This window comes from Carassius gibelio, chromosome A19, assembly GCF_023724105.1.
Source record: "Carassius gibelio isolate Cgi1373 ecotype wild population from Czech Republic chromosome A19, carGib1.2-hapl.c, whole genome shotgun sequence".
In the NCBI taxonomy this organism is placed as follows: domain Eukaryota; kingdom Metazoa; phylum Chordata; class Actinopteri; order Cypriniformes; family Cyprinidae; genus Carassius; species Carassius gibelio.
The window spans coordinates 7,669,934-7,697,893 of NC_068389.1; the positions used below are offsets into that span (position 1 = coordinate 7,669,934).

A 27,960-nucleotide genomic window follows, 5' to 3' on the forward strand; every position below is an offset into this window, starting at 1 on the left:
AACTGGGTCAGAGATCACAGATTGTACTCAATCTAAAAAATAGCCTCGACATATATCTAAAAAGCTCTATGAGCAGAGGCATATTACAAATATGGCTAAATCAACTCATCTTCTCAATCTGGCAACCCACGTGAGTGTCGAGTGAGGAGGAGGGGGGAGGAGAAACGACTGTCCTATACAGTATAGTTAAAATGTGCCTAAATAGGTGACACGCTATTTGGCTTAGGCACTAGATCTGTGGCCATTTTTTTTATAATGTAGTCAACTGTAAATAATAGCCTTTACCACATGAATGATGCATCGCTATTAGCCCTTGCAATTAAAATCTAACATCAACTGTTTAAGTTATGCATGATTGTGTGTATTTTATTGAACATTATCTGTAGACATCACAAGTACTGAAACTTAGCATTAAATTAATGATCAGACACGCACACAATATAAATCCCTCATATGTTTAATGGACTTTCCCCTCCCTTGTGCTGGAAGCCGTAAAAAAAAAAGTACTATATTCACACACTTGAATATAGGACAAAAGAAAGTAAATTATAATGATTATACAATGATTAAAAAAAAAACAATTCCGAACTAGTGTTGTCACGATGCCAAAATTGTTGTTTCGATACCGATACCTAGTCAAGAATTGCGATTTCAATACTTTTTCGATACTTTTCCTGAAAAGGGATAATACACTCTCAAATATCATTGCTGTGCTTTATTTTAAAACCGGGACAACATTCTAATCATGTAATAAATACACTAATAAATGGACATATGAGCAGCAGATATATTAAACATTTGAACAAAATATGAAATATAAAAAATAAATTAGAGCAATGACATTCAAGGTAAAGAAGGAATAAATTTAGCAGCATTATCTCAGTTATCATAAGAAACATAAGAGTAATACATTTATCTTGATTCTGAACTTTGAATAAAAATATGAACAGCGATTATATTAAACAATGTTTCTGAACTCAGAATATTAAATTTCAAAAGATAAATATCAATTTAAGCAACTTACACCTTCGTATTGTAACCTTATCAAAGAACCTAATGATATATGAAAATATTTATTCCAAATATTTAATATAGGCTATATGAAATTGCACTAGTGATGGTTCGTCCGTGAACGAATCTTTTAGGTGAATGAATCGTTCTCGTTAAGGTAATCCACTTACTTATATTTCTCGTTCACTGAAGTTCCTCCCTCCACAGCAGCGTGCGAGCTCGGCGCTATTAGCAGCGCATGCGCATCTCGTGAACAGCTCTGTGAACGGTTTCATCCTGTCAAAGAGTTGCTCAAGATGTGACAACATGTGATTTGTTGAATGTAGTGAACCCATACGCCCTTCACTGAACAAGATCGAGAGATCTTCTCATTCGTGATCGAGTTGAATTAACTGATACATCTTGTTTATGAACGAAATGAATGAGTATACAGGGTCAGTGAGCCTGTATCCTCGATCAGTAATCAGCAGATACATAGCGCAGTTATAGGTGCTTTGCAGATAAACTCGTTTTCATATTTAACATACAGAACATAACTCCACGTTTAATCCCCGATTAATGTGAATATTATATATGAACTGTCTGACCAATGCGAGAAAACCTTGTGCTTACTTATTAAACTATTTAATGCGATTATGCACACATTTTAGTAAAGCCAAATCAGTTTAGTAAAGCCACTAATGCAGCCATCTCGCTGTAGTGCTTTTTTGCTGTGTGTATGAGGAGAAAAAACACAGACGTCCATAGGGAAGCACTGGAAGCGTGCATTGCACACACCGACATGAAATACGTCTCTTACAAATCTGGAACGCAGTCATTCTTTGAAATATTGATACTAATAAATTTAGGAATCGTGACATTTTAAATTTCCGAGAATCGTGATACTTATGAAGTATCGGTGCACCGTGCAACACTATTCCGAACCAATCAGAATGCAGCATGCCTAAATAGAGCGCGAGAACAGAACTTGCCACTGCTTCTGCACTGCATGCACACACTGTATACTCACTGCTAACGGAGTACGTGTGAACCTTGGGCAACACATATATTTCAACACCTGAGGCAGCGCTACAATGAGCTCTATGACCAATGCATGGCCAAAAAATAAAAACCCTGGACATGTCTAGACATTTTGTCACACCTTTACTTATTTGTCTTTTCTAGAGCCATGTCACTACTTTTTGATGAAGCTCTAATAGTTTTTCTATTGGAAATATGTTTCAAATTCATACTAAATACATTAATGATTGTAAAGCATATCTGCGTGTGTCAAAATGATGTGATAAAAAAATCGAAATCGCGAAATTGATCAAAGAAATCGTGATCGTTTTTTTTTTTTACATATCGCACAGCCCTAAGTTGAACTATATTTACGATTATCAATTTCATGATTATTTGGTTATTTAAGCAACTCTGTTTTCTCCATGATGCAGAAAATGAGCTGAGATTTGAACTATGAGTTTACTCGTGTGTTTAGTTTCTTTCTTCGAAATCGGACAATAAATGTTTAGAGCGTTATTAGACCTGGACTTTCTGAAGCTGCTCTGTCAGATATTGTCTTATTATTGGGAGATGTGAGCATGTGTAGTACTTGCCATTGGAAAAAATGTAACGACTAACTTGGATCACATGAGGCTCATTGGTAGAGCATTTTGCAATAGCAGCACAAAAGGTTGTGGGTTCAATTCCCAGAGAGCACACATACTGGTAAAAAAAAATATAGCCTGAATGCACTGTAAGTCACTTTGGATAAAAGCGTCTGCTAAATGTAAATGTACAATGAATGGCCTGTGTTCTCCTTAGCATTAGCCGTTATGCTTTTTTCTGATAAAGGTTGCAGGCTTGCCTTCTTGTGGCTTTGGCTCTGTCCTGCCGTCTAGTGTCATATCAGCAGGAGGAGACCGTGTGTGAAGCTTCAGCATCCCTCAGTTTCTTCACTGTGATTTTAGAGTTTGTTTCTAAGAGTAGTCTTTCACTCCACACCTTTTTGGGTTTAGTTTCAACGGAAACCCTTGAGCCGTATATTTGTGTGCATTCTTTATACTGTCTTGCACAACTGCAGACAGTGTTTTGCCAGTAGCTACTGGCAGGTGAAGTTGGCTAGTGATGATTTCCAATGAACTTGACCTGACATGTTGACCTTTCCAAGATGACACTGCTGTGAGTGTTGCCAGTCTGCATTTTGCATCCAGGTCTTCTGTTACTCTGAGTACGAAAAGAAACAAAATGAGAGATTTTGTGAATCGATGTCTGCATCCTTACCTATAACATAATCTGTTCCTAACATGAGTGCTGTATATTTGTGTAGATTTAAAAAAAAGTTTCTTTTGACCTGGGTATATTTACACATTGTGTTATGCAGATTTTATTTTGCCATCTGTGAATAAGTTGTTTATATATATATATAAAAATTAATAAATAAAAACACACTTTTTGTGATTAACATCCAGAGTGATAATTATCTTTTGGAAGAAAAAAAATCAATTTGTAGTTTTCATGAATTTGTGAGCAGCCATGAATGAAAAATTCAAAGAAATGTAATTAAATGCATTGATTTCAGTGCAGCTAATACTTTTTTTTTTTTTTGTTGACATTTTAAATGTAAATATTTTATACAGAATGGGGCAGAAATGTAGTAATAAAGTGGTAACATTCAAAACGTATTAATGGGAAATCATAGAGCAGATAAAATGTTTTTATTTGAAAAATAGTAATCTATGCTATTATTATAAATATTCATTTATAAATATTTTTTTAGAATTCATTGATTAAAAATGCATGTTTTAACCTTTGTTCAGACTGCAGGGGCAAGTGTAGTGAGGGTAATCGGTTCAGAAGCTGTGTGTGCTGACCATCTATCTCCCTGTGCAGAATTATCATAATTATCATGTTGTGGCTCCTCTGCCAGAAGTGGAGATGTGATTGAATATTTGCTGTCTGCTGTGGACAGGCTTGTGCTCTGTGTGTGAGTCTGTGTGTGGGCTTTATTTCTTGATTTGCTCTTGATTGCTTATTCGGGTGTTGCTGAGACCGGGAGAGCCGCTGTCCTGCTTTGGTGCTCCGTCAGAGCGAACTCAGCCAGTTTTGACTGATTACAGCAGTTGCTGATCCTGGAGTGTGTGCGTTGAGCGATTGATTGTTTCTGTGTTTGTTCAGGTCAGCTCAGGGGTCTCAGCGGACTGATGAGGCTGCAGGATCGAGTCCTAAAGATGAACAGCCCGGACCTTCCCGAAGGGATCGCCAGCCCAGCATGTCTGAAAGCATGCCGCTCTACACACTCTGCAAAGAAGACCTGGACAGCATGGACAAAGAGGTTAAACACAAACACATACAGCACATAAACATTTTCTCAGCTAAATGAGGACATTGCATGGATTTCAAATGTTTTTATATGCTAGTTGTAGTTATAAATACTTAACCCTGACTTCAACAGAAAGAGTTTCAAATCTCAATAAGCTTTGTGATCTGTTATCTTTTAATAAACAAAGTGTCAGCTTAAAAAGTTCTGCCAAATTCATAACGAAATTCAAACAATACAGTTTAGGAGCTCTTTAATGTGCCTCAGTTCAAGCAGCATGTGAACCCATCATATCTTTCTCTTTACTGCTATAGTACATAATAAACATGAATGCACATTAGGGATTAATCGATGATCAATTAATTGTTGATAGGAGATGCAATCGATTAAAGCTCTCGATGGTCGATTAAGTGGTTTAATTTTGGGCTGCATGCGTAAAACATGTGTGCGCGGCTGTGCGTGACGGTGACTGTGTATAAATGCATCATTCATTCATTCATAATGTACGAGTTAAACTTTTAATGTGATTTAAACTTTAAAAGTACATTAAAATAGAAACAACACAAAGGTTTTCAACATGGAAAGCAATAGAAATGTAGTAACTAAGTCATTTCCCCAGATAATTGTTTTGCTGTGTAGGACACAGGGTAGATAGGCTGGCCATTCATTCCTACAGCTTGTTAATTTGTTCCTACAATTTATTGTTTGTGGCCTCTGTCCATGTTTCATGAATTTTGTTCCTTAACCCATGATTTAACTAAAATAAGGGAACAAATTAATAAATCGAACAAATTCTTAATTCATGGCCATGAAATCTTTCATTTCCCTTCCAGCATGTTTACCACAGTAAGAGATGTGATACAAAGTGAATGACAATACAATAAACCTGCAAAATTAGAGGGTTAGACGGTGAGGATTTAGGAAAAGAAACTGTCTAATTATTAATTTGGGGAAGCCACGTACATGAAGTCTGTATGGGCTCGAATGGCATCCACAAGCATGGTCACGATGCAACATTTTCTAGTGAACAAAATATTTCTCTTATCAGTCCCTCCAGAAAAACACGATCGCCTGATTTAATGCATAATCAGCCAAAGGCCGCATATTTATGCGGGGTCGCATATTTTCAAATACACCGCTATTTTGCCGCATAAATTGCTGATTTCACAAAGCAAAATATGCGGGGCTAGCATGATTTCATAATCCCTGTATTTTCGTTGCAAAAAACAGAAAGTTGAAAAATGTTGCGTTTACTTGACACAAGTAAAGCGCCATTTTCCCCCTATTGCCATGGGAACCTTATGAAGTGACGTAATTACGTGACTTGAACATCATCTGCAAACCCTGCGGTGAAACCAGGGTGAAACTTGAAGCGCACAAATCATTCTTATTTGCCAACAAAAATAAGCGCAAAAGAACGCTCGAAGCAGTTTCCCGATTTGTTACATGACAGTGGAGCCAAATTATATTGCGAGAACTTGCGAAAACTGCAGTTTGATGAAATAGAGAAAAAAAGGTGATTACCCCAGCACCCACTTCTCACTAGGCTACCAACACTGTTGTAGTTTCATTCAGAAGTTGATGCAACTTTACAGTTGTAAGATTGCACTTTTTGTTACAGAACAGTACCAAAAACTTAGTTGTAATTATATTAGTAGTATGTAAAATAATTTACGTTGCAGTAAGAGATTGCAACTTAAATATTCTGTGGTTTATTATGCTCGCTTATCATAGGAAGTAATAAGAAATTACTCTTTACATTAAGGTAGTAGCCTAGTGAGAAAAAGGTGTTGGGGGAATCACCTTTTTTTCTATTTTTCATCAAACTGCAGTTTTTGCAAGTTCACGTAATTTCATTGCATAAAATTGCAAAAATATCCCGCATATTCCATCGCATTTTTTAAGAAAACGTGCCGCAAAATCAAGGAACAACACAAAAAAAACTCAGCGTTTTTCTGGAGGGACTGTCTTATAAACAACGCTTTTATACCACTCATTATAATCAGATCTTATAATTTGTAAATTGATAATTGCTGGATTCAAAACAGCAATTAAAATGAACTGAGACTGACACTGGCAACACATTTTCCTGGAGAATTCAACTTGCCTATGGCACAGGTTTTCAAGCCCTGGGACAAAATGTGATGCTTTGAAGAAAATGACAATCGATCATGGAAATGCCATCCTAATGCACACCAAAAGGTATATTATAAGACCGGTTATTTTATAAGATAGATAGCCCACAGTACAGTTTAATGAAATGTCTCATGTAATCGCTCATTCAGTTTTTCAGACTGCGCAGAATGAGTAAAGCTTGTAAACAATCATTTATTTGAGAATCACCATTCAGCATCCATACGCTCATCAGTCAGCTAGAAAAAAATAACTGTAAAGAAGAGCATTTTGCTACATTGCATATTCATATTTTGACTTAACCTGTTGTCTAGAAAGAATACAAGGAGATAAAGATATATTATATGTTTTCTATTTTTACATTTATTCTGTGGCACTTAAACGAATTTGGCGCCTATTTTTGTTACTTACAGGAGCCAATGGCTCCCTAAGTGTTTTTTGTCTGGAGCCCTGCACATATCCAATGTCAAAGTCAGATTTAGGTGGACCTATTTTCTTGCCTGTTAATGTTGATTCTGTTGTTTCATTGCTGTGCTGTTCTCCTGCTTGATGTTTGTGTTGATAGTTCATGTACTGAATTGTTTACGGTGGTGTTACATGTTTAATTCATGACCAAGCCACGGTTACATTCTTCCCCCCACACAACGCTTTTAAGATTCATAAAAGCTAATTAAAAATCCTGAACAAATATCCTGAAGACATTCCCTGACGGAGAGCCAATGCTAATCACCCTCTGTGATCCGGAGCCGCTGAATATTAATGCTGAGTCTGTTTGAAGAGGACATGTAAGAAGTGAATTACTGTGATCATGGCAAAGCGCAAATTGAATTGCTGAAAATTACGTTTCTGCCTAATAAAGGTGCATTTGCCAAACAGGAAGTTCAAAAGAAACTTACAGTAAACTAGTGTTTTATTAAAAACGACTTAACGAAATCGGAAAGCATTACTCCATGATAAACATTTCAGACAGCTTCATTCATATGTCATATCTCACCTTCCATATTTCATTGTCCTTATTTCAACATTTTTTGTGTGTGTCTTTGTGGTTTTGGATGAATGAAAAATCTTTGAACTTGAAAAATAGTTTCTATCATCATTTGCTCACCCTCAAGTTGTTCCAAACCTGTGTGACGGACTTTTGTCGGAGGAACATAAAACAGGTATTTAAGTATGTTGATAATCAGTTGATGGCAGCCATAGTGTGGAAAAAGAATGGCTTGCATCAACAGTTTGGTTACCAACATTCTTCAAAATATCATCTTTTGTTTCATACAGGTTTGGAACAACTTGAGGGTGAGTAAATGATTACCGAAATGTCCTTTTTGGGTGAACTTGGGAGTCATGAAGAGCAGATTTTTCACGTATATTAAGGACAATAATGGGGGAACAGGGCGTAATCTTCCTGTCGGCTAGCTGGATCAGTGTTATAGCTGTGTGATATATATTGCATTGCTTATTTATGAGCAGATCTCCGCACAGCCTTCCTCTTCTGACCTTGCTCTTCATTTAAGGTCATCTTCACGCTGGCTGACTATGGTTTATTAATGATTTCATCTGATCTTTAAAATTGGTCATGGGTGAGTGTTTAAAAAAGGTGTGCATAAAATTATAAACCCTGCGTGAATTGCAAAGTGCTGTGTCAGGCTTTATGTGGAACAAGTGTTTTTTTTTCTTTTACATTTTTCTTGTCGTCTTCTGGTTTTTCTCCGAAGTGTGAAAGAGAAAGATGTGCCTCGTGGCTTCCTCTTAAAATCACTGACCTAGAAACACCGCTTCAGAGCTTCTTTGACTTCTTTCTCATTTTTCGGCCTGTCTCAGCAGTCCATGTCAGAAATCCTGTCACTGCTGACCGTGTTCACAACAGCCATGTTGCACCTGCCAGGTGAGATAGCTTCATTAGTTTCTGTTCACCTTCATGCTCACACACGGATAAAACTAATCCACGTCTTACCTTTAACATAACAGTGTTCAATTCAAATTAATGTGTTTAGTGAAATATATTAAGAAGAATTGATGTACCCTACTGTTAAAAGTCCATTGGATTAATCAAAAGTGACAACATTTTTGTAGCAATGTAAAAATATTTATTTCAAATGTTTGAAGTTTTACACTTTTTATTCAAGTATCCTAAAAAATTCATTTAAAAAATCAGCTTCTACATCACAGGAATAAATTACGTTTTTAAATATATTCAAATATAAATCAGTTATTTTAAATTGTAATAATATTTCAAAATATTACTGTATCTGTGATCAAATAAATGCAGCCTTGATGAGCAGAAGAAACTTTTGTTAAAAACATTTATTATTTTTTATTGACCATGCATTATTTTACATTTGAATTAAAAGCATGATATGCTTATCCTAATCCAGTATTAACATTAGCAATCCTAGTACACATGTTGTGCTGGCAGTTGAATCCATCACCTTAGCAGTTATGTTTTGCTGAATTAGCTATAGGGACACCTGTATGGGATCAGTAAACTGCATTTGAAGAAGTATTGTTGTAGGGTAAAGTTTGGCAAACTACTTTTTTCCAGATTGCATCTTGCTGCTTCAGCTGATATTGTCCTCCACACTGCTGCTTGGCAATTCAGAGAACCGTGCCATAGAGTATAAACACCTCTCAGCGGCTCTGAGGGGCACATGCAGTCTGCCGTGCTTCATGCCAAAGCCAATATGTCAAGAGCTCGACAGCATCCCAAGATAATGTTAGTTTATTTTGTTAAAGAAAATGAAACTTTCACTCAGCATGCTATAATGATTTCTGATGAATCATGTGACACTGAAGACTGGAGTAATGATGCTGAAGATTCAGCTTTGATCACAGGATTAAATTGTAATTTTAAATTATATTCAAATAGATGAAAGAAAGTTATTCAAAATGATTTCGCAATAGTACTACATTTGAGTTATGGTCTCCCATTCACAACTATAGAAGTTTATCCAACTATGACTACTTCCGCTGCCGTGAAACCCAGAAATGTGAAAAAGGTCCATGGCGTATAATATATCTTGCAGTCGTGCACAGTGGATTTGCATGAAAATAAAGCATGTTGTTCATTTAAAAGGTCATGCTTTATGGTGACGTTTGATTTACTAGAAGCATCCTTGGTGACCGACATGACATCTAATATTGAGATGACTGTAAACATCTAGCTTTAACAAGCTCCAGCTTTATAGCAACCTTCTATTAAAGGACTTTATTTAGGACATGAATCCCTTTCAGTAAAATATCCTGACATGGATATCCAATTAAATGTCATTCACATGAGGCTGCAGATGTAAAACCTTCCTAAGCTAATTTCTCTCCCTTAGTCACTTATGGGTACCATTTGCTACCGTTCAGTTTGTGCCCCATTGTTCTAGCAGCCTAAGAGGGGTTTTGTTGAATAGACCCCTTCTCTCACCAAATATGACATCTCCGCTGAGGTGCAGGAAACCACAGCGTTATTATTCTGGGACTTTGCGAATTGGGATATTGAGGGGCTTAGTGCTTTGTTCAACAAACCCGCTGAATGGAAATAGAATAGTTTCTATATTTAGTGTGTGGAGAGAGCTGTAGCAGGCTTTTAATATATTAGAAAGCTGAGGGTGATTGAACGAAAATTACTATTTAAAAAGTCACATATTTGAGGGAGCCGTTCATATGTTCTTTTTGCATGACTGCTCGAAGGAAGTAGGGATTAAGTTGTTGAATGGCTGCTGTGGACACCGGTAGCACTAATGTTCTCCTTTCATTCATAGCACAAATAGATTTCTGTCACTCACAGTAGTTACAGGCTCTTTAAATACAAAGAGTATGTAGACCTGAATGAAAGTGAATGTTAATTGTTACTCCCAAAATCACTTGGAGAAGGTGTGAAGGATTTGTAATGGCATCATTATCTTCCTTTTTTATTCTCTCTTATTAACTTGACTTAATAGGTGTGCAAATAAACAGTGGTGACTTCCACTCAAGTATAGAGTCCAGCCAGGTTAATTATAATAATTGCTACATCCATATTATGTGTAGGAGGTGATTTCGGTTCCAAAATCACAATGTGGTTTGCCGAGAAGCATTTTATCACCATGAGATCGTAACGTGCACGTGGCCTACATTATCTTTCTCATCCAGATGCCTTACTGTCTTGTCTAGGAGCTTGTAGTGTCTGATGGGAACGTGGCCTCGCTAGAATACAACAACTCAACCGTTCAAATGTTTGGCTAATTGAAGAGGCTGAATGTTCGGCGTTCAAAGATTTATTGTCCTAAAGTTTGAAATGGTTTGAAATTTCTTTGGCTTAATGCTCTCGAGACGTGAGGAGAAGAGATATGTCCAAGCCAGTATGTTATTTAATCTGTTGATGTTTTCAGAGTGGTAAGCAACAGTCCACAACTACTTGTCTGATTGTATCAGTTAAGTTGTTTGCTGTGACCAGAGGATTGCCAGTTTGGGTGCTTTAGAAATGTGTTCATGGTTTCCGCCGCTTCATGATGAGATCTGATACATATTGCTGTTTCAAATTAGTGTTTAGTTTACCCAAGCCATCACACATGTTAAAAAAGGATTTTGCTGATTAGATTTTTACTTTAGGAAAAATGGTCTACAAAGAGATAAGAAAACATTTTTTTTGAATACCAACATTCAGCCACAGCCGTGCGTTGTCATCATTTGGTTTTCATGTTAAACTGGTTTGCGGTTGAATCCCATATTGCACTGGCCACAACACCATCTTTCTTGTGATGACATGCTGAATCAGGCACATCTCACATTCTCTTTAGAAAATGTAAAAATCGAGTTCATGTTGTTTTTTTCTCTTTTATGGCATGGTGGACTAGGATTGGTTGTCTGATAGACCTCTGTGGCTTTGAGTTTAATACTACGTATAAATGTGTGTTTGTGAACTTACGGCACTTTTCCACTGCATAGTACTCGGCTCGGTTTGCATTTCCACTGCAGTTCAGTACCGCTTTATAATGGGTGGGATCATTCACTTGTTGTTACTGTTGCGCCGCCTCTATTGTCGTGACTTGTGGAAAAACTTATTAATTCCGTGTCGCCCCATCAAGCTCTCGCTGTATCCGCTCATCTGCTATCAGCGAGAGGAATGTCTGTACTTCCTCAACAGGCTACGAAACCATTGTTTGGTTGTTTAAAAAAAGGTGCGCTCGTTCAAAACATTTGCATTCAAGACTTTGCTGGCTGTGCAGATTTAAATCTATCGGTTCTGTTGTGTTAGCGTCGCAAGTTCAGTGACGATTCTCTCCGACCAATCCGTGATCAGCAAAGTTTAAATTTTTTTAATTTAGCTGATGCTTTTATAAAAAACGATTTACAATTGCTATATATGTCAGAGGTTGCATGCCTCTGGAGCAACGAGGGGTTAAGTGTCTTGCTCAGGGACACATTGGTGTCTCACAGTGGATTCGAACCCAGGTCTCTCACACCAAAGGCATGTGTCTTATCCACTGCGCTAACACCATTCATGGTTTCCATGTCATGTTTTGGTAATGGTATGGTTCACTTGAAACCTGAACTGAGGTGGTTCTAAAAAAAGTACCAGGTACCAGTGTGAGGGGAAACGGCTACATTTTTAGCTCAAAGGGAATAATTTAAGATCTTAAAGGGAATTTGGACAGAATCACTGTTTCACGGCTGATCACTGAGACGCACTGCGATTCACTGAACGAGCCGTTTAACATCAACTCTGCAATAGATATTAATATCAAAGTATAGTGAAAACACTTAATTAGCACAGTAACAAGATCAGCAGTTTAAAACATTAACTTGTAAGCACAAAACAAAAGATACTTGTCTTTTCAATATGAATAAGACATAAATCTAAGACATATAAACTAATCTAACACATAATCACCCGCACTCCCACATTTACACAAGTTGCAGGAAGATAAGTTGCATTGGGATTTAAATCCAAAGTTTACAGCAATTCGTGAAATTGCATAGACATGAACAATCATCACCCACTTAATTAACCCTCGCATTAAGTTCCTCAATAAGGTTAAAATTATATTCGATTTTATATTATATGCAGCTCAGAGTCTGGAGGTAAGTTACTTCCATTGCCTGTGTAAAGGGGGTCCCTTTGTTGTCATCAAAAAGGGGGTTTCCCGATGTTGCTGTCAATCCAAAGAGCTTATGATTTACATGTGATGGTCATGCTGTGCATCTCTTTGACCATCAATCTTGATTACTTGCCCCAAATTTGACAATCTCCTCTCTGAATTGGAATTGTTATTTTGTACTAATGTTGAAAGCTGTTCAAGCTGCTAGTTAGTGGACTTGCTTCTGACTTGTGGTGCTAGCAATTGATTTATAACATCCTGTTGTCTTAAGCCTTTCTGTGGAATTCGGCTGCTCAAGTTTCAACCATGCTCCCGATCGAGTCTTTGATCTGTCTGGTTCGGGTTTGATACCCTACACCAGGTACAGTACCCAGTGGAAAACCCCCAAAAGTGAACTGTACAGAACTGTACGGTACCGTACCATGCAGTGGAAAAACACTATAAGTCACGTTGTATTGTCTCTGTGATGCAAGTCATGCCTTACTCTGAAAGCAGGAGTGAGCCGGTATATTTGTTATCTGAAAATGTGTGTTTGATTGCAGTTCTAGCACCACCCTATCAGCTTCATTGCACATTTCACACCTCAGCTCTCATTGGGATGCGCCTCACTGCAGTTAGCACCACGTTAAGTGCTAACAAGTTGAGAAAGTAGAACACTGTCTTCTCTTTGTCTGCTGCCATTTGTCTCCACTCCATGTCTGCCTCTTCTCCCAAAAAATAGTTCTCCACAAGTGCTGAAAGTTAAAGCCGGGGGGCATAAATTTACTTCACTTCAAATGAAAGATTGCTAGTAGCATTTGCCCTCCCAGCAACAAAAACCTAACACAATCCGAATTTCTGGATTATGCCAGCAGATCTGCACTATTTTTATTTATTTTTGTCACTTTCAGATGTTTGAAAATGCAAATGAAGTATCTCAAACCTGGAATAACAAATGTTGGGTATTAAAGCTCTGTATTGATGTGCATGAATTTCTCCAAATATATTCACTTTCGTATAATTAAGCCTGGTTTTATATAAATGACTCCATAAACCCATCCACTCCAGTCGCAGCACTTAAGTTATCAAGAATAGTTTGTGCAGCTGTAGGATGTATTACATTACAGGGCCATATATGGCAGCTGTGCATAATTATAGCTGATGATAACTGTGATTCAATACCAGTTCAAAAAATAGACTTACAGATTTATACTCGTCTCAAGAGTTTTAGTTATTGTTTTTATGATTGACTGAAAGTGGTTTATATTTGATTCTATGGATCTGTGTCACATGCTTTCAGATTTGTATAAGAGGAGCCTAATGTTTTATGCATTTATAGACAAATGTTCAAAAGTTTGGGTTGTAGAAAAGCATGACTATATGCAATGCTCGACAGTGCTAGTGTTTCACTTGCATTTTCAGCTATAAATTGATGTTTGCCAGCTGTAAAATGTATTTAGGAGCATGAGTGTGAAAATCCTCTTCAAATGGATCTTATTTAAGGTCATAGCACTTAAATATCTTAAATGCTATAACAAACATCTTAATTATCATTTTAAGAGGTCTTAAAGGGTTAGTTCACCCAAATAGCAAAACTATTTGGGTGAACTATCCCTTTAAATTTGCTGATGGAAAACCAGGAATCGCAATTCATCCTAATGTGATTACTGAACTTCAAAAGACTAGGATTTCATGAAATAAATACTGAAGTGCTGCACATTTCAAAGGCAAAATGTGGTGCTATTGCACATTCTACATGGCTTGTGGTTTCAAAACAGTCTGGAGTCAGTGAATACTGTGTATGTAAATATTCCTTGTGATCTATTGTTGATGAATTATGACTATTTATTTTATGGTGACGATATTATAATAATGTTATAGAGGGTTGTAAGAGTGCATATTTTATCACCCACATATGTTCAAATGAGCAGCCGGCAATAGTGAATAGTTTTTAGATATTTCAAAATTAGAGTCCGCTATTATGCATAAATATTTTATATTTTGTCATAGTTATTATTGGTATTTCCTGGTTATGTCCTGGTTATTACTGGTAAATCGAAGTAAACATCATATTATTATATATTATATGTAGTCTCTCAAAAAAGCTATAGAGAACAACTTATTTTATTAAATTGGACAGTCAATGGCTACAAAAAGACACTGAAAGTTCCTAGAGACACAGCTAGCAGGCTTATTCATAAGTTTAAAATGTGATGTACCAGGAAACGTTTCAGGGTGTTGGGAAAAAACCTGAGTTTGATCAGTTTTGCTGCCAAAGATGACTTGATGACCCACCCACGACTGCTGACGGACTGTCCTATATTAGCATATCTCCGCCCTCTGCCAGTTGTGTGTTGTCCGCTATTTTCTCCGCGCTCAAACAGCTGTAGTGACTCCTAAGCAATGCAGGAGTTTTGTAGTTGAATGTAGAAGTGAACACATTTTCTCCCGACATCAGAGCCACTGAGGACGCTGTGGATTAGTTTTGTTTTTGATGTTAACGTCCCCGAATACACAAAAAAACTGAAGAGAGGGGTGGGGTTAGCAGTAGCTCATTATCATTTAAAGAAACATGCACCGAAAAGGCTCGCTGTGAACAGAATTGTTTTTGGATAGGTAAAAAGGGTGTTGTTCACTCGTTATCTAGAGTGACACCAAACATTTTAACACACCTGGAGGCATTGTTTCTGAGATCATCAGCTGACACAGAGAGTGAAATGTGTGACTGATAATTCTTCACCAGCCCGTCATCTCAGAAAACACGTGATGATGCAGATATCAGTACATTAGAAATGACACCAGCTGTGAAATGCTTTCATACTAGCCTTTGCCTTTTCTTCTCAGAAAAAAACTCTTCCCAGAGCTATGTCCTATGTAATTTGTGGTTGTTTGAAGACAAGGCTTCTTTCCTTATTTTATTTGCTTCAATCACAGTGGTCCAGCTTGCAGTGATTTGATAATCGAGGTCTGTTTGTGTTCAGTGATTCTGAAATTTGATTTCAGCTAATAGCTTTTCTGTCAAAGCCCTTTCAAAGACGGTCTGTACACCCACAAGTGGCTCTATTGTCCTATTTAGCAAGATGTCTCCAAAACAACATTCATTTTCTTCAGAGAAGTCGTTTTGTCTTAGTTGAACCAATATTTAGGTGGGAAATTTATGAATTTAAAGAGATAGTTAACCCCAAAAATGACTTTCTGACCTCATAAGACTTTAAAACTTTCATTCATATTTGATACCCAAATGAAGATATTTTTAAAGAATCCTGAGTGATTTCTGTCTCTCCATTTAAAGCTTTAAAAACTTCATAAAGACAAATATTAGTCTATATGAATCCAGCCACTTAATCCAAGTCTTCTGAGGAGACATGATCAACTGAACTGGTTTAATTTAGCCTTTTATTCATACAGAAACAGCATACATGTATAGAGCACATCAAACATGTTAAACAGAAACTCAAAACATGCTTTTTTGACTTGATGATAGAATTGATGACAGACTTCTTTTGGGAGAACTATCCATTTAACATCTTTGAAGACAAAATTATTTTTTCACAATGCAAGCACTGCAAAGGACTTCTATTACAAGTCCAATCTGATCAGGTTCCAGTGGTACTTTAGGTGAAATTTTATAAGCCATCAGTTATTCTTACCAGTCATGAAACTGTATTGTTTTTATTAAGTGTTTTTCACTGACAATTTTTTCTTTATAAAGACACTGTATCACTTCTAATAGGTAACTGTTGTAGGAAACAGTATCACTTGTAGCATCATATACTGAAAATGTGCAGCATATTTTTAATGCATCTAAGCAACTGCAGATTTACTCTCCAAAGTTTTTTTTACTTTACTTTTACTTGATTTATTTGGTGTTAATTGTTTACACTGGATTCTAGGGGTGTTACACGAGATGCGCGGTTTAATTTTCTACACACAGAAGTGCACCGTGATTTCAGCGTCTGCTGTCTCACTAAATGAGGACTTAGAATATATATATATATATATATATATATATATATATATATATATATATATATATATATATATATATATATATATATATATATATATATATATATTAGGGGTGTAACGGTTCGGTTCGATACAATTCACTGGTGTCACGGTTCGGTTCGGTACGGTTTAGATACAGCAAAAAGAAAAAATTGGCAGATAAATTTCCTTGATTTTTTAAAAAAAAAATTATTTATTAAAACTAACAAAGTATGTTTTTTTTTGTTTTTTTTTTTACATTGAACAACGATGGAGCTATTCTTTACCCATCTTCTATGGTGTTTTCTTAGCAGCATACTGTATAAAACAAAAACAGCTCCTTATAAAAAAAAAATGAAAATGTTATATTGTAGTAGTTATGAACAAATACAAAGATGTAACTTTTTATATGGAACTCTATAACTCTTTATATTGAGTGTGTTTTTACTCAATTGGTTCTCTATAGGGCTTATGTTTTTTGGAACAAAGCAGGAATTACGGTCTGGCTGAAATGGGCTCGTGAAGGAATATTGTAAAGGGGCTCAATTACATTAAGCATGTTCTTAAAACCTGCGTTTTCCACTACAGAGTAAGGCGCACGCTCACTCAGTACGCGCTGAAGGCTCGTTGCAAAATGGCTAAAGGGTTTTTCACACAGGACGCAGTACGCGCGACGCTGGACCCTGGGCTAAGCGTTGCCCTTCAGATACAACGCGATTTGCACTGCACTATGCCAAGAGCAAAGTAGGTGGAGTTTTCAAAACTGCCCGTGCATACGTTCTATTTATAACAGTTCTTCTATCGAATAACGTGCAGGCCTGTTAATTGTATCGTACTGCTCAGGAAATTCCTACACAGTACAGTACTAGTCCATTTTGATTTCCGTGCTTGTTTGGGTGCCCCGATCGATTGGTAAAGTGCACCCAAACAACAGACCTGTTGGTCACTGGAGGATCTTCTATTTCTGGTCTGTTAAACGCATTGGCCACCGCGTACCGTGCATGAACTGCTCGCTCACTCAGCGCGTACTGAGTGAACAAGCACCTGACTGAGTAGCCTTTCATAAACATATAAGTTGGTGTTTTTTTTCTTCTTCGGGGGTGTCAGGGGCTTTGCCTGTTACGTCGTTTGGGTTATTGGACAATTTTTTATTTATTTTCCAAATATAATTAATTAGTCCAACGAACCGTTCGGTACATAATGCATACCGCGTACCGAACGGTTCAATACGAATACGCGTATCGTTACACCCCTAATATATATATATATATATATATGTATGTATGTATGTATGTATGTATGTTTATAATTTTTTTTTTTTGCATTTTGTGTTTTTCAGTTGAATAAAATACTTATTTTTACCCTATATATTTAATCATTGAATATCTATATATTTTTTTTAGGTCTAAAAATCTAGTTTTTTTTTTGTTCGTTCTTGTGAACCCAGTCTTGTGTCTCATCTCGTCTCGTGGGATAAGTGTCTTGTCACACCCCTACTGGTTTTCCGAAATGAATTAGTCGTGAAAAAAATCTTTCTGCTTATTTATGAACCTTAAGTGAGATTTTGTTAACTTTGTCAGCCCAGTTGTCACTTTGCAAATTCTGCCACCAGTGACCTTTTTTAGTAGAAGAGGAGTCTAGTTTACAAAAGCTTCGATGCATATTTTAGTGAATTAAGCCCAGTGTCTTTCTCTTTTCGTCTCACTGCATAAGTCGAGTCTGTCTCACAGTTCTGGTCTTCAATGCTGGCCACACGTCACATTGCATTACACCGTAAAGTACTCAGGGAATGCTACTGTGATCTCTGGCACTGTTTGCTTTTGTTAATCGGTTCAGCGGTCTTCTCAGTCTTGCTTCAAATGTCTTCCTTCCTTTCAGCCACTCCGAGATGCTGTTATGAAACAAGTAATTCTTTTTTAAGATTTGTATGTTTGTGTATTTGTCAGTGCTGTCAATCGATTCAAATTTTGAATCTAATTGAATATAAGGGTGTGTGACTGAGAGGAAAGAGTTACAAGAAAGAATGTGAGGACAAAATAAATGTAAGTATTTTTATGTTTGTAGTGTATTTACAATATATTTAATTATCCCACCAAATAACTTGAGATTCACTTGCGAGTGCAGTTAAACAGTTTATTAGGAACAATCAAAGCTGAATGTTTAGCATCATTGCTCAAGTCACACGATCCTTCAGAAATCTTTCTACTATTCTGATTTGCTACTAAAAAAAAAAGTGTGGAATTTTTGGTTAAACAAACTATATTTGGCATTTAGTTTAACTCTTGTGGCTTCTCTCTGGGTCACTTCCCATAGGAAGGAAAGATCAAGAACATTACTTAACAAATTCAGTATATAGATTTTGCAAGTATTAGCAAATAATCTCTGATTCATCTTATTTTATTTACTGTATCAGTAAAATGCAATATCAGTCGACCTAGGACATGAACCAATTGCATTTGAGCATTTAAAATTTGCTGTTGCCCTGTTATGCAGCTCGATGTGTGTTCAAGCATGTTTATTTAAGTGAAAGAATACATTGCTTATGCTGTGATTTATTTGTGTGAGTCTTAAAGATCTTTCAAATGTAACTTTAAAAACTCTGCAAGTAACTACTCTACTGGTAAGTTACACTGAAATATATAATTTTTTATATATATATATACACTGAAAATCCATTCACCAATGTGCGTATACAGATTTTCCATGTGAAGATGCACCATGCTAAGCTCTATTGAATTAGACACACTCTTGTTCTTTTAGTTATGCTGTGAACAAAGCTGTTAGGCTTTTAATAAGAAGCGTGACTGAAATCGAAAACCTGACAGTCTCTGAATGTTTATAGTGCCGCTTCAGATGTTGCTGAAGATCTAGAGGTCTTCAGGCCGCTGTCTCTGTAGGCTGTACTGAAGCTCTCCATTCATCCCACAGATGCTTACAGCATTCATATAAAATACAGCTTGAGCTTGTGGCTTCAAATATAAATTTTTGTGAAGCTTTTATTGTAAGATGTAGGAGCCCTAAACTATTTCACATGAAGTTCTGAACTTAAACTTAACAGTGTAGTCGCTGTTGGCACTCTTTTTCCCTTTATTACTGAGGCTTCTCTACTGTTGCCACGAATGGCTTGGATCGCCCCAATACTATTGGCTTGGCTCAATCATTTTCCCTATTGCAGCCAACCCTCCAGTACACAGCATAAAACCAGATCTTTGTTCAAACAAAAGAGAGAATTTGTAACCCTGACTGTGAGTCCAAGCTCACTAAGTCTAGTCTCTCCAGCAAATTGCACCAGATAAACAAACTCTATGCCCAGAAGATTTATGTAACAGCCTTTATTTCTTCACACTTCCAGACTTCACCTGTGCTGCCTCATATATTTCCGATTCCAGGCCATTGAATGGGTACCAAGGTTGTCTGTAATCTCAGTGTGCGCAGTGTACTTTTTATCGACCTTGTCTCATTTTGAGAGTTATTTCCCACAGCAAATTCTGATGAAATAATAGACAGCCCCCTTTGCTCTTTTCTATTGCCGATATTGCAGAAATATGCTGTGGTTTGTCTGATTATGCTGAATGCTAAAATCCAAGCATGAAGCACATGAAAAAGCATGCACTTGTTTAAAGGGGTCATATGATGTTGCTAAAAAGAACATTCATTTGGTGTTTATGCGGTTTAAGGTAAAACAAACAAAAAAACATTATTTTCCTCATACTGCACATTACTGTTGCTGCTCTATGCCCCGCCTTTCTGAAACGCGTCTATTTTTACAAAGTTCATTGTTCTGAAAAGCGAGGAGTATGCTTATTGGCTTATATTTTTAAAATATAAAAGCCAAAAATCTTAGAGAAAATATCCAGAAAAACAAAAGCAATTAACTGACAGTGTTAATCAACTAGTCAGTTGTCAGATGACTGGTTTCAAATCATTTTAATATTTGAATGTACTTTTTTTCATGCTGATTTGTTGATCATTGAATTTGAATTTAAGGGGACAGACATTATCTTAGTTTAGTCATGTTGAAATAAATGATGGCATATTACATTTCATAGATCTCTATGTAGCAGGAGCTCCATCATTTTCTCTCTCCTGAGACTTTCAAGCCTTGGGCATTCATCTTTTACACTGGGAAACTGCTGTGTGGAGTCAGAGGTATCTTCTGAGATATTATAAAATCTGTGCTGTATATTTCACTGAAGTCTCACTGCGAAAATGGGCTGTACTGTTAGACAGGTCGACTGCAGCCTTGAGGTGACTTTTACCAGTTGTGGTTGGGGAACTTTACACAGCATCACTGAATTCAAGCAATATCTTATAGGTTATGAATAATGTAATGTGTCCAAATGCTTTTTCCTCCTCTGTGACTCTTTGTGACACACTCTCAGTCAGTCTTGTGTTTTCACCCAGACAGCTGCCATATAATGGAAAGTTCCTTTCCAAATTAGTGGGGGTTGACTGCTATTTGGACACAAGGCTTTGGCTGGTAAATCTGCATGGCCTCCCATCTGACACTGTGCACCGCATTCATTTTAAGCCTTTATGCCCTTGTGCGCTGGGCAAATAAATTTCTACTCTAATTTGTTTTCCACAAGATATGTGCATATGGAAATAAGAGTAGTCAAGCACGTTTTTACCTTTAGTTTTGGAAATTTTGAAGTTGTGTGTCTCATCCAGACCTTATTCAGAGTCAAACTCAACTGGACCAGAAGAATTTTAATGGTGACGCAGTACAAAAATGTTCTTACAATCTAGTCTAATGTTTGTCATATTTGACATGCTTTCATGGCACTTGCACAAGCACAGACACAACTGAAGTGACATTGACATTCAGCCAACTGTGGGGGAAACATAAAGAATGTGGGGTTTATTTTGAAGCAGCCATTTTTTAAGCACCTCACTAAACCAATGTGCAAATCATTATGGGAAAATTGTTAATTTGTGCTTATAATATGGACAGTTTAACAATTTAAAAAATTAACTTTATTTTATTTGCTAGCGTTATATGCACACACTAATTAGGCACCCCTCGTCCCAATGCTCTTTTCCCATCTTTGTGTGCCCAATAATGGGGTTTTGGTACTGTTGTTGCAGTACTGTTGTCACCATACGGATCCACCTATCCATGTCATTCTCCAAACTGTTCAAACATGCTCAATCATAAACAAAAGCCTGAGATTCTTGCACCCCTCCACCTGGGTTAACTGGGGTAGCAGCTCACCCAAAGTGTGCAGTCAACCTTTTACAGTCAGAATCATGGCCTCAGATTTTGAGGTGTTGACCCTCATTGCCACAACTTCAAAATCAGGCAAAAAAATCACCCAAGCGTTGAAGGTCACTCCTTGATAGCTCAACATGGTGCAAATGGCAATTTTTTTACTTCACTTTTGCCATATTTCTTTGTCATGTCCATATCCGAGCACCGCCTTTGAATATGACATTGGTCTTTGACCACCCAAGTAAGCATTAAAGGTCACAGCCCAACAGCTCAACATATTTCATATTTTTACTTCCTTTTTACCGCATTGCTTTGTCATGGCTACTTCCAAGCAGAGCCTTTAGGGCCTTTCGCACCACTTTAGTTCCAGAACTAAATGTACAGTACTAAAATACTGGGACGATTTTCTCAGTATCATTTAAAGGGTTGCCTTCGCAACGACAGTGTATACTAGGAATTTACATAAGCTGGTTGACATCGACGTCATTTGTGCGCAGCATTCAACAAAGGAAACAAGGAAGAACAATGTTAACAACAGGAGGATGGAGGAAGCTGTGCTTGGAGCTGTGTTTTTGTTGTGTCTCAAAACACTCAAAGCGATTGAAAGAATGGAAAGGAGGACTAAGAACATCCAACGACAACTGGCAGTGCTACATGTGCTACAAGTGCCTGCAGTGTCTGTTCATTTATCGGTGTTCTCCATACTTGTGAAATAAGTTGACACAATGTTTACATTGTCTACATTATGTTTACACTGCGTCTTATGTCATACACTGCGTCTTATATAGAGGGTGTATGTTTACGTTTGGCCAATCAGTGTCTACTTATGTCATGGTTTGTACCAGTTGTGCTGGTTAGACCCTGCTACAGAGTAGGAGCTCATTTGGTTCTCGAAAAGGAAGTCCAGTACTAAAATCGCACCCAGTTCAGGTGGTGCGAAAATGCCAAAAAGTGGGTAGTTCCACAATTAGTTCTGGTACTGTGAAAAGGGTCCCGTGGTTTGAAAGGCCCTTTTGAGTATGCCTTTGTTGAGTTGCTTCCCCAAGCCTGGTTGTTGGATGGGTCACGTTCTGTTGCATATTTATGATTACAATTTGTGACAGGTAGGGAAAACTGACCCAGCATTCAACAAGAATTAAAGGGGGGGTGAAATGCTATTTCATGCATACTGAGTTTTTTACACTGTTAAAGAGTTGGATTCCCATGCTAAACATGGACAAAGTTTCAAAAATTAAGTTGTACATTTAAGTTATCCTTCCTGTTTGTCACAAGTTTCGGAAAGTTTTTTTCGAGTATGGCTCTGTGTGACGATAGATGGAGCGGAATTTCCTTATATGGGTCCTAAGGCACTTCTGCCGGAAGAGCGCACGCTCCCGTATAGCAGAGCAGAGAGAGCACAACAGACTTCATTGATCAGAGCGAGAGAGTCGCGAAAAGTCACAAAAGAAGTGTGTTTTTGGTTGCCAGGGCAAGACAACCCTGCACAGATTACAAAAAGAGAAACAGCATTAAGGGACCAGTGGATGGAGTTTATTTGTACAGAGCATCATGTCCTGTTTCCTTGGAACTTTTTCCAGCTCACCCTGGGGTATCCCAAATCGTTCCCAGGCCAGTCAAGACATATTGCTCATCCAGCGCATCCTGTACTGCTCTGGGGTCTCTCCCCAGTTTTACATTGCCACAATACCTCCACAGGGGGGCATCCTGAGCAGGTGCCTGAAACGCCTCAGCTGGCTCCTTTTGAAAGAGAGCGGGTTTTGTCCAAATTTCTTCTAGATGTCAGAGCTTTGCACCCTGAGTCTTAGCCCAGACACCGTGTGGAGAAAACCCATTTCAGCCAATTGTACCAGAAATGTTTTTTGTTTTTTTTTGGTCACTACCGAAAGCTCATGACCATAGATGAGGGTTGAAATGTATGTCAAATGGTGAATTAAGAGCTTCGCCCTCAGTCTCTGCTCCACCACACTTCACTTTGGTGGTCCAGTATAACGACTGCCTTACTGTTGTCACTTTTCTGATCCACCTATCAATGTTGTGTTCCATTCTGACATCAAGGCTGAGATACTTGGACTCCTAGACTTAGGAAAGCAATTCCTTTTACAGCTGAGAATCATAGCCCCAGATTTAAAGGTATTGACCTCATCCCCATTACTTCACTCTCAGCCACCAACTGACTAAAGGTCGACTGATATTTTGGGTGGCCGGTTTTTTGGGCCGATGTATATTTTTTATATCGGTATCGGCTGATATCCGTGTTTAGTAGCGCCAATTTAAAGTCAGACACATCCACAGGCAGCCCTGTGTTATTGGTGCGGTGGAAAGTGCTGCTGCCACATGTGAATGACCCCAATCCAAAACTTTTAGAAGATTCAACAGGTAAGGTTTAAATTCTGATATTTCAAAGAAATATGGACATATATTTAATTTTCATTACTAGTCAACTGACGTGCTAGTGAAAGAAAAAACAAATAGCATAGAACCGTCGGTAACTGGCTACAGCTGGTTAAAGGTTTGCTTACTTGCAGTTAACTTTAAGGACTGTAGTTGAAAACTAAAAGCAGTGTTATAGGTTCTGTTTTATTTTTCCTGTATCGGAGTCAGAGAATTTCACTCTGTGTGTGGGATGAAGGTGGCAGCTCTCACAAACACTGCAGCTTGATTGAGGGCTATGTTACTCCGCCCCGCTCACAGACAGCACTGTGCTCGGAGACACAGAGCTGTCCTGGAGCAGCCCAAAATGATAAATGACATTTGTTCTGAAGCATGGTTTGATGCAGACAATAGCCAGATTTCCATCCAACTTATTTGCATTTACGGATGTACATTTTTGGTAATTTCCATAATCTAACGTAGTTTAAATTAACAATCAATTAATCGATAAACTTAATTCTGCAAAAAAAAAAATGCTAGTAGCACGACTGTAAAATGAATAGATGTTATTATGATCATTTGATAAAATGAAGATAGTGCTCCGTACGTTTAAGTACGTCATTTTGCTTTGTTGATTGTTTAACGTCAAGGAGAACACTGAATTTACCTTTTTAAATAGTAGGCCTATTTGTTAAAAAAATCGGCATTATTACAGTGCATTAGATCGTGACAGTGTGTGCGTGCAAATGAGGATGAGTGAGTGTGTGTTTGGCTTGATGTATTTGGAGGTAATTGCTCACGTCTCATTTGGCACAAATCCAAATGTTTCCATATTCGCATTGTATTTGAATGTTAAACTAGAATTTATTTATTTTTTAATGTAAACTAGGCTTTTACTTTACACGCATTCACACATAGATGCAAAAGATCATCCTCTTCACAAAAGGGATATGCCATAATTGCAGAGTGGACCAGTATAAAGTATTTAAACTGACCAGTGTAACCTTTTATGTTTGGTTGACTGTACTTTATTTTAATAATGAACAGACTGCGATGTAAGTTTGAAATTAGAATGTACTTTAGATGTTCTGTGTCATTTGTACCAAACACAAATGTTGCTAGTGTGTTTGCAGCACTACTATTTTTTTCTATGTATTATTTTTAATATTTTTTTTCAGTTTAATTGATTTTTATTTATAAAGTTTAATTGATTTTATTTAAATGTATATTTAAGTTTACATTTATGTTCCAACAAACTTGAAAGATTCTGCTTTATAAATGCTCTAAAACTGTTATGTAAATGATTGACAGTTTTTATATATTTAACACTGGTCAGTTTGATTTGTTTGGTTAACTTTAGGTAAATATTTTATTTTAATACCATGCAGTGCACAAAATTATTATTCGAGAGTTAGTTCAAGTCAGTGTTCAGTAACTGATAATGTTAAGTTTAGAAATGTTGTGCATCCACATATTATTAGTGACATTTTAGCATGCAAATGAAGGGGAAGATATCGGTCCTAAATATCGGCAGCACATATCGGCCATCGGCTGACCCTGACCTCTAAACATCGGCATCAGCATCGGTAATAAAAAAAACATATCGGTCGATCTTTACAACTGACCCTTCACCCCGCCCTGCCCCGCCCCCATTCATTACGGTTGTTATGTCCAACAAGCCATGGTGCTCTAACAGCACACATCATTTTCTCACGCTTTGAAAAATACATCACAGAGCAAAGAGGACACAGACAACGCACCGGGAGACAAGACAGAGCCAGTTACTTTTGGAAACAGGCTCTGCTTTCAAATTTTGTCATTTTGTAAACAATAAGTAGCATTTTGTGACTCTTTAATGTGTTGTGACAGATTGCTATAGTGCCTCACTTCATGTGGCATGTGACCAATCATCTCTTCCTCTTTACTAGTTATAGCATGAAATAAACATGAATGAACATCAGAATCTTGTTTCAACCATTGAAAGATGTCAATACACAACATGTTTTAAGGTCAAGTCCACTGACATTAATCTACTCTCCTGTCTGGTTTGTTTTTCGGACAGAAATGGCAGATTCTGCATTATAATTGGTCAGATCGCCTGTCAATCAAACTCCCTGAGCATGGTCACCTAAGCGCCTAATGTTACAGCCCGACAGCTCAACATGGTGCAATTATATGACCTACTAGGCTTTTTATCCCTTTACTTTATATTTTTAGGATAGTGCTTTACCATAGCCCCATCTGAGCAGAACACAGCAGCAATATTCAACTTTATCAAGCTTTCTCCCGCCATGTGTCTGCATGGAGTTGTCTGTGGGTTTGTCTCACTCATTCTCAGCTCAGTAAGGAGTCAAGCACTGATATATTAAAAAAAGTAATTCCATTACATGTCTCATCACTCTTCTCGGGTAAATGCATTACATGCTGTCTGTGACTGTCTGAAGTTTAAGGCAGCTGCTTAAGCAGCCCATCAGCAGCACTATGCTGGAGAGCCTTCTGTTCTCTGGACTTACATTAGTTTATATAAAAGATGCTAACTTCAAGTCCTTCTGGGATTTTTATACTTACAAACATGGAAACTGTAGTTATAAAGTGATGTTGTAAATGTAATTATGAAGTGACGTTTTTTTATAAAAAATTGTGTAATTTCTTCTGGCAACTTTCTCCTTTTTCACTTAATAACAAGGCTACACCTTATACAACAATGAGGAGCTTTATCTATTTTACCCTATGAACTGGCTCATAGAATCACTGAAAATGTAGTTTGATTTCCAAGCCTATCACTTTATGAAGTGTCTCGGTGTGTAAAATTTTAATAATTAAGAATGTTTCCCACTGGAAATTGACTGGTGGCATCAATGCCAGCTTATTTTTGAGACTGCTTTTCTATCACGAGATCATCATGTCAAACTGCTGTTCTTTCACAATTTTATCAAAGACAACACTCAAAGTAGAGAAGACGTGATATATAAGTGAGGTTTTTAATCGTGACAAATCTGTGGATTGATTGCAATCTTGTCAAAATCCATTGTCTGAAAGTATTTTGAAGTATTAAAAATGCTCCCTTGGTGAACAGTTGCCATCACTTTCACAATATCTCTCTGCCTGACAGTGAATTGGGGACTTTTCATTGACATAACAAGTCTATGTTTTTATTAGGTGAATGAAGCTGCCAAATTATGTTTTGTGTACCATACAAACTGAAAGGCTTTGATTTCGTACTCTTCTTGATTTTGCTGAAATTGACAATAATTTTGACTGATAAAGGTCTGCTGTTTAGCTGAGCTACCCCTCTGACACTGAAAACATGTTCTCGCTTTTGCTCTGGTTTCTCAATTATTTACAGTTTTACTCCTGTTAATGTGGACCATGGCTTGCTAGAGTTTGCTAAGTCATAAGCATGGAATCCTTTCCATTGGAAAATGATTTGTTTAGATTTATGTAATGAGGTTTTCTGAAAGCTATGACCTTAATCTTTATAGAGTCATCTTTGTGTAATTATACAGTTATGAAATGCTTGTAATAAAAAACAAAAACAAATATGTAGGTGCCTGTCCTTACTATGCAGGCTGTCAGCCTTGGAACCAGTGTTTGCTTTTCAGGGTTAATTTGGGTTGGCTGTGCCCCATGTGATAAATTCAAATCTTCCATTTTATGTGTTTGAGTCCATATGTGTTGGCACAGATTCACATTCACATTGGACCTCAGTAATGAGAAACCTATTGCCTTACCGCCATTTAGAGGGAACCACTGTGCATTTAGTCCACATTTCATGCTGTGGTGTAGCCTCAAAGCTTATGATTGTGCATCTGTGTGGCAGGGCTTTTGGGGAATTGTCTCGCTTTGCTCCATCTGTTTGCCTTTTTCTGTTTCTTTGCTCATCTAATTATGCCTGTGCATTACAG

General features: G+C 37.3%; 1 protein-coding gene across 2 annotated transcripts in view; it reads left to right on the forward strand.

The window, feature by feature from the left end:
• The window catches only part of LOC127935282 (RNA polymerase II subunit A C-terminal domain phosphatase), a 103,119-nt gene that overhangs the window by 28,703 nt on the left and 46,456 nt on the right, over positions 1 to 27,960 (forward strand). For both annotated transcript variants that reach the window (XM_052532991.1, XM_052532990.1), the window contains exon 11: positions 4,168 to 4,324. In XM_052532991.1, coding sequence (XP_052388951.1) covers positions 4,168 to 4,324 — 157 coding nt within the window. The remainder of the gene's footprint in view (positions 1 to 4,167; positions 4,325 to 27,960) is intronic.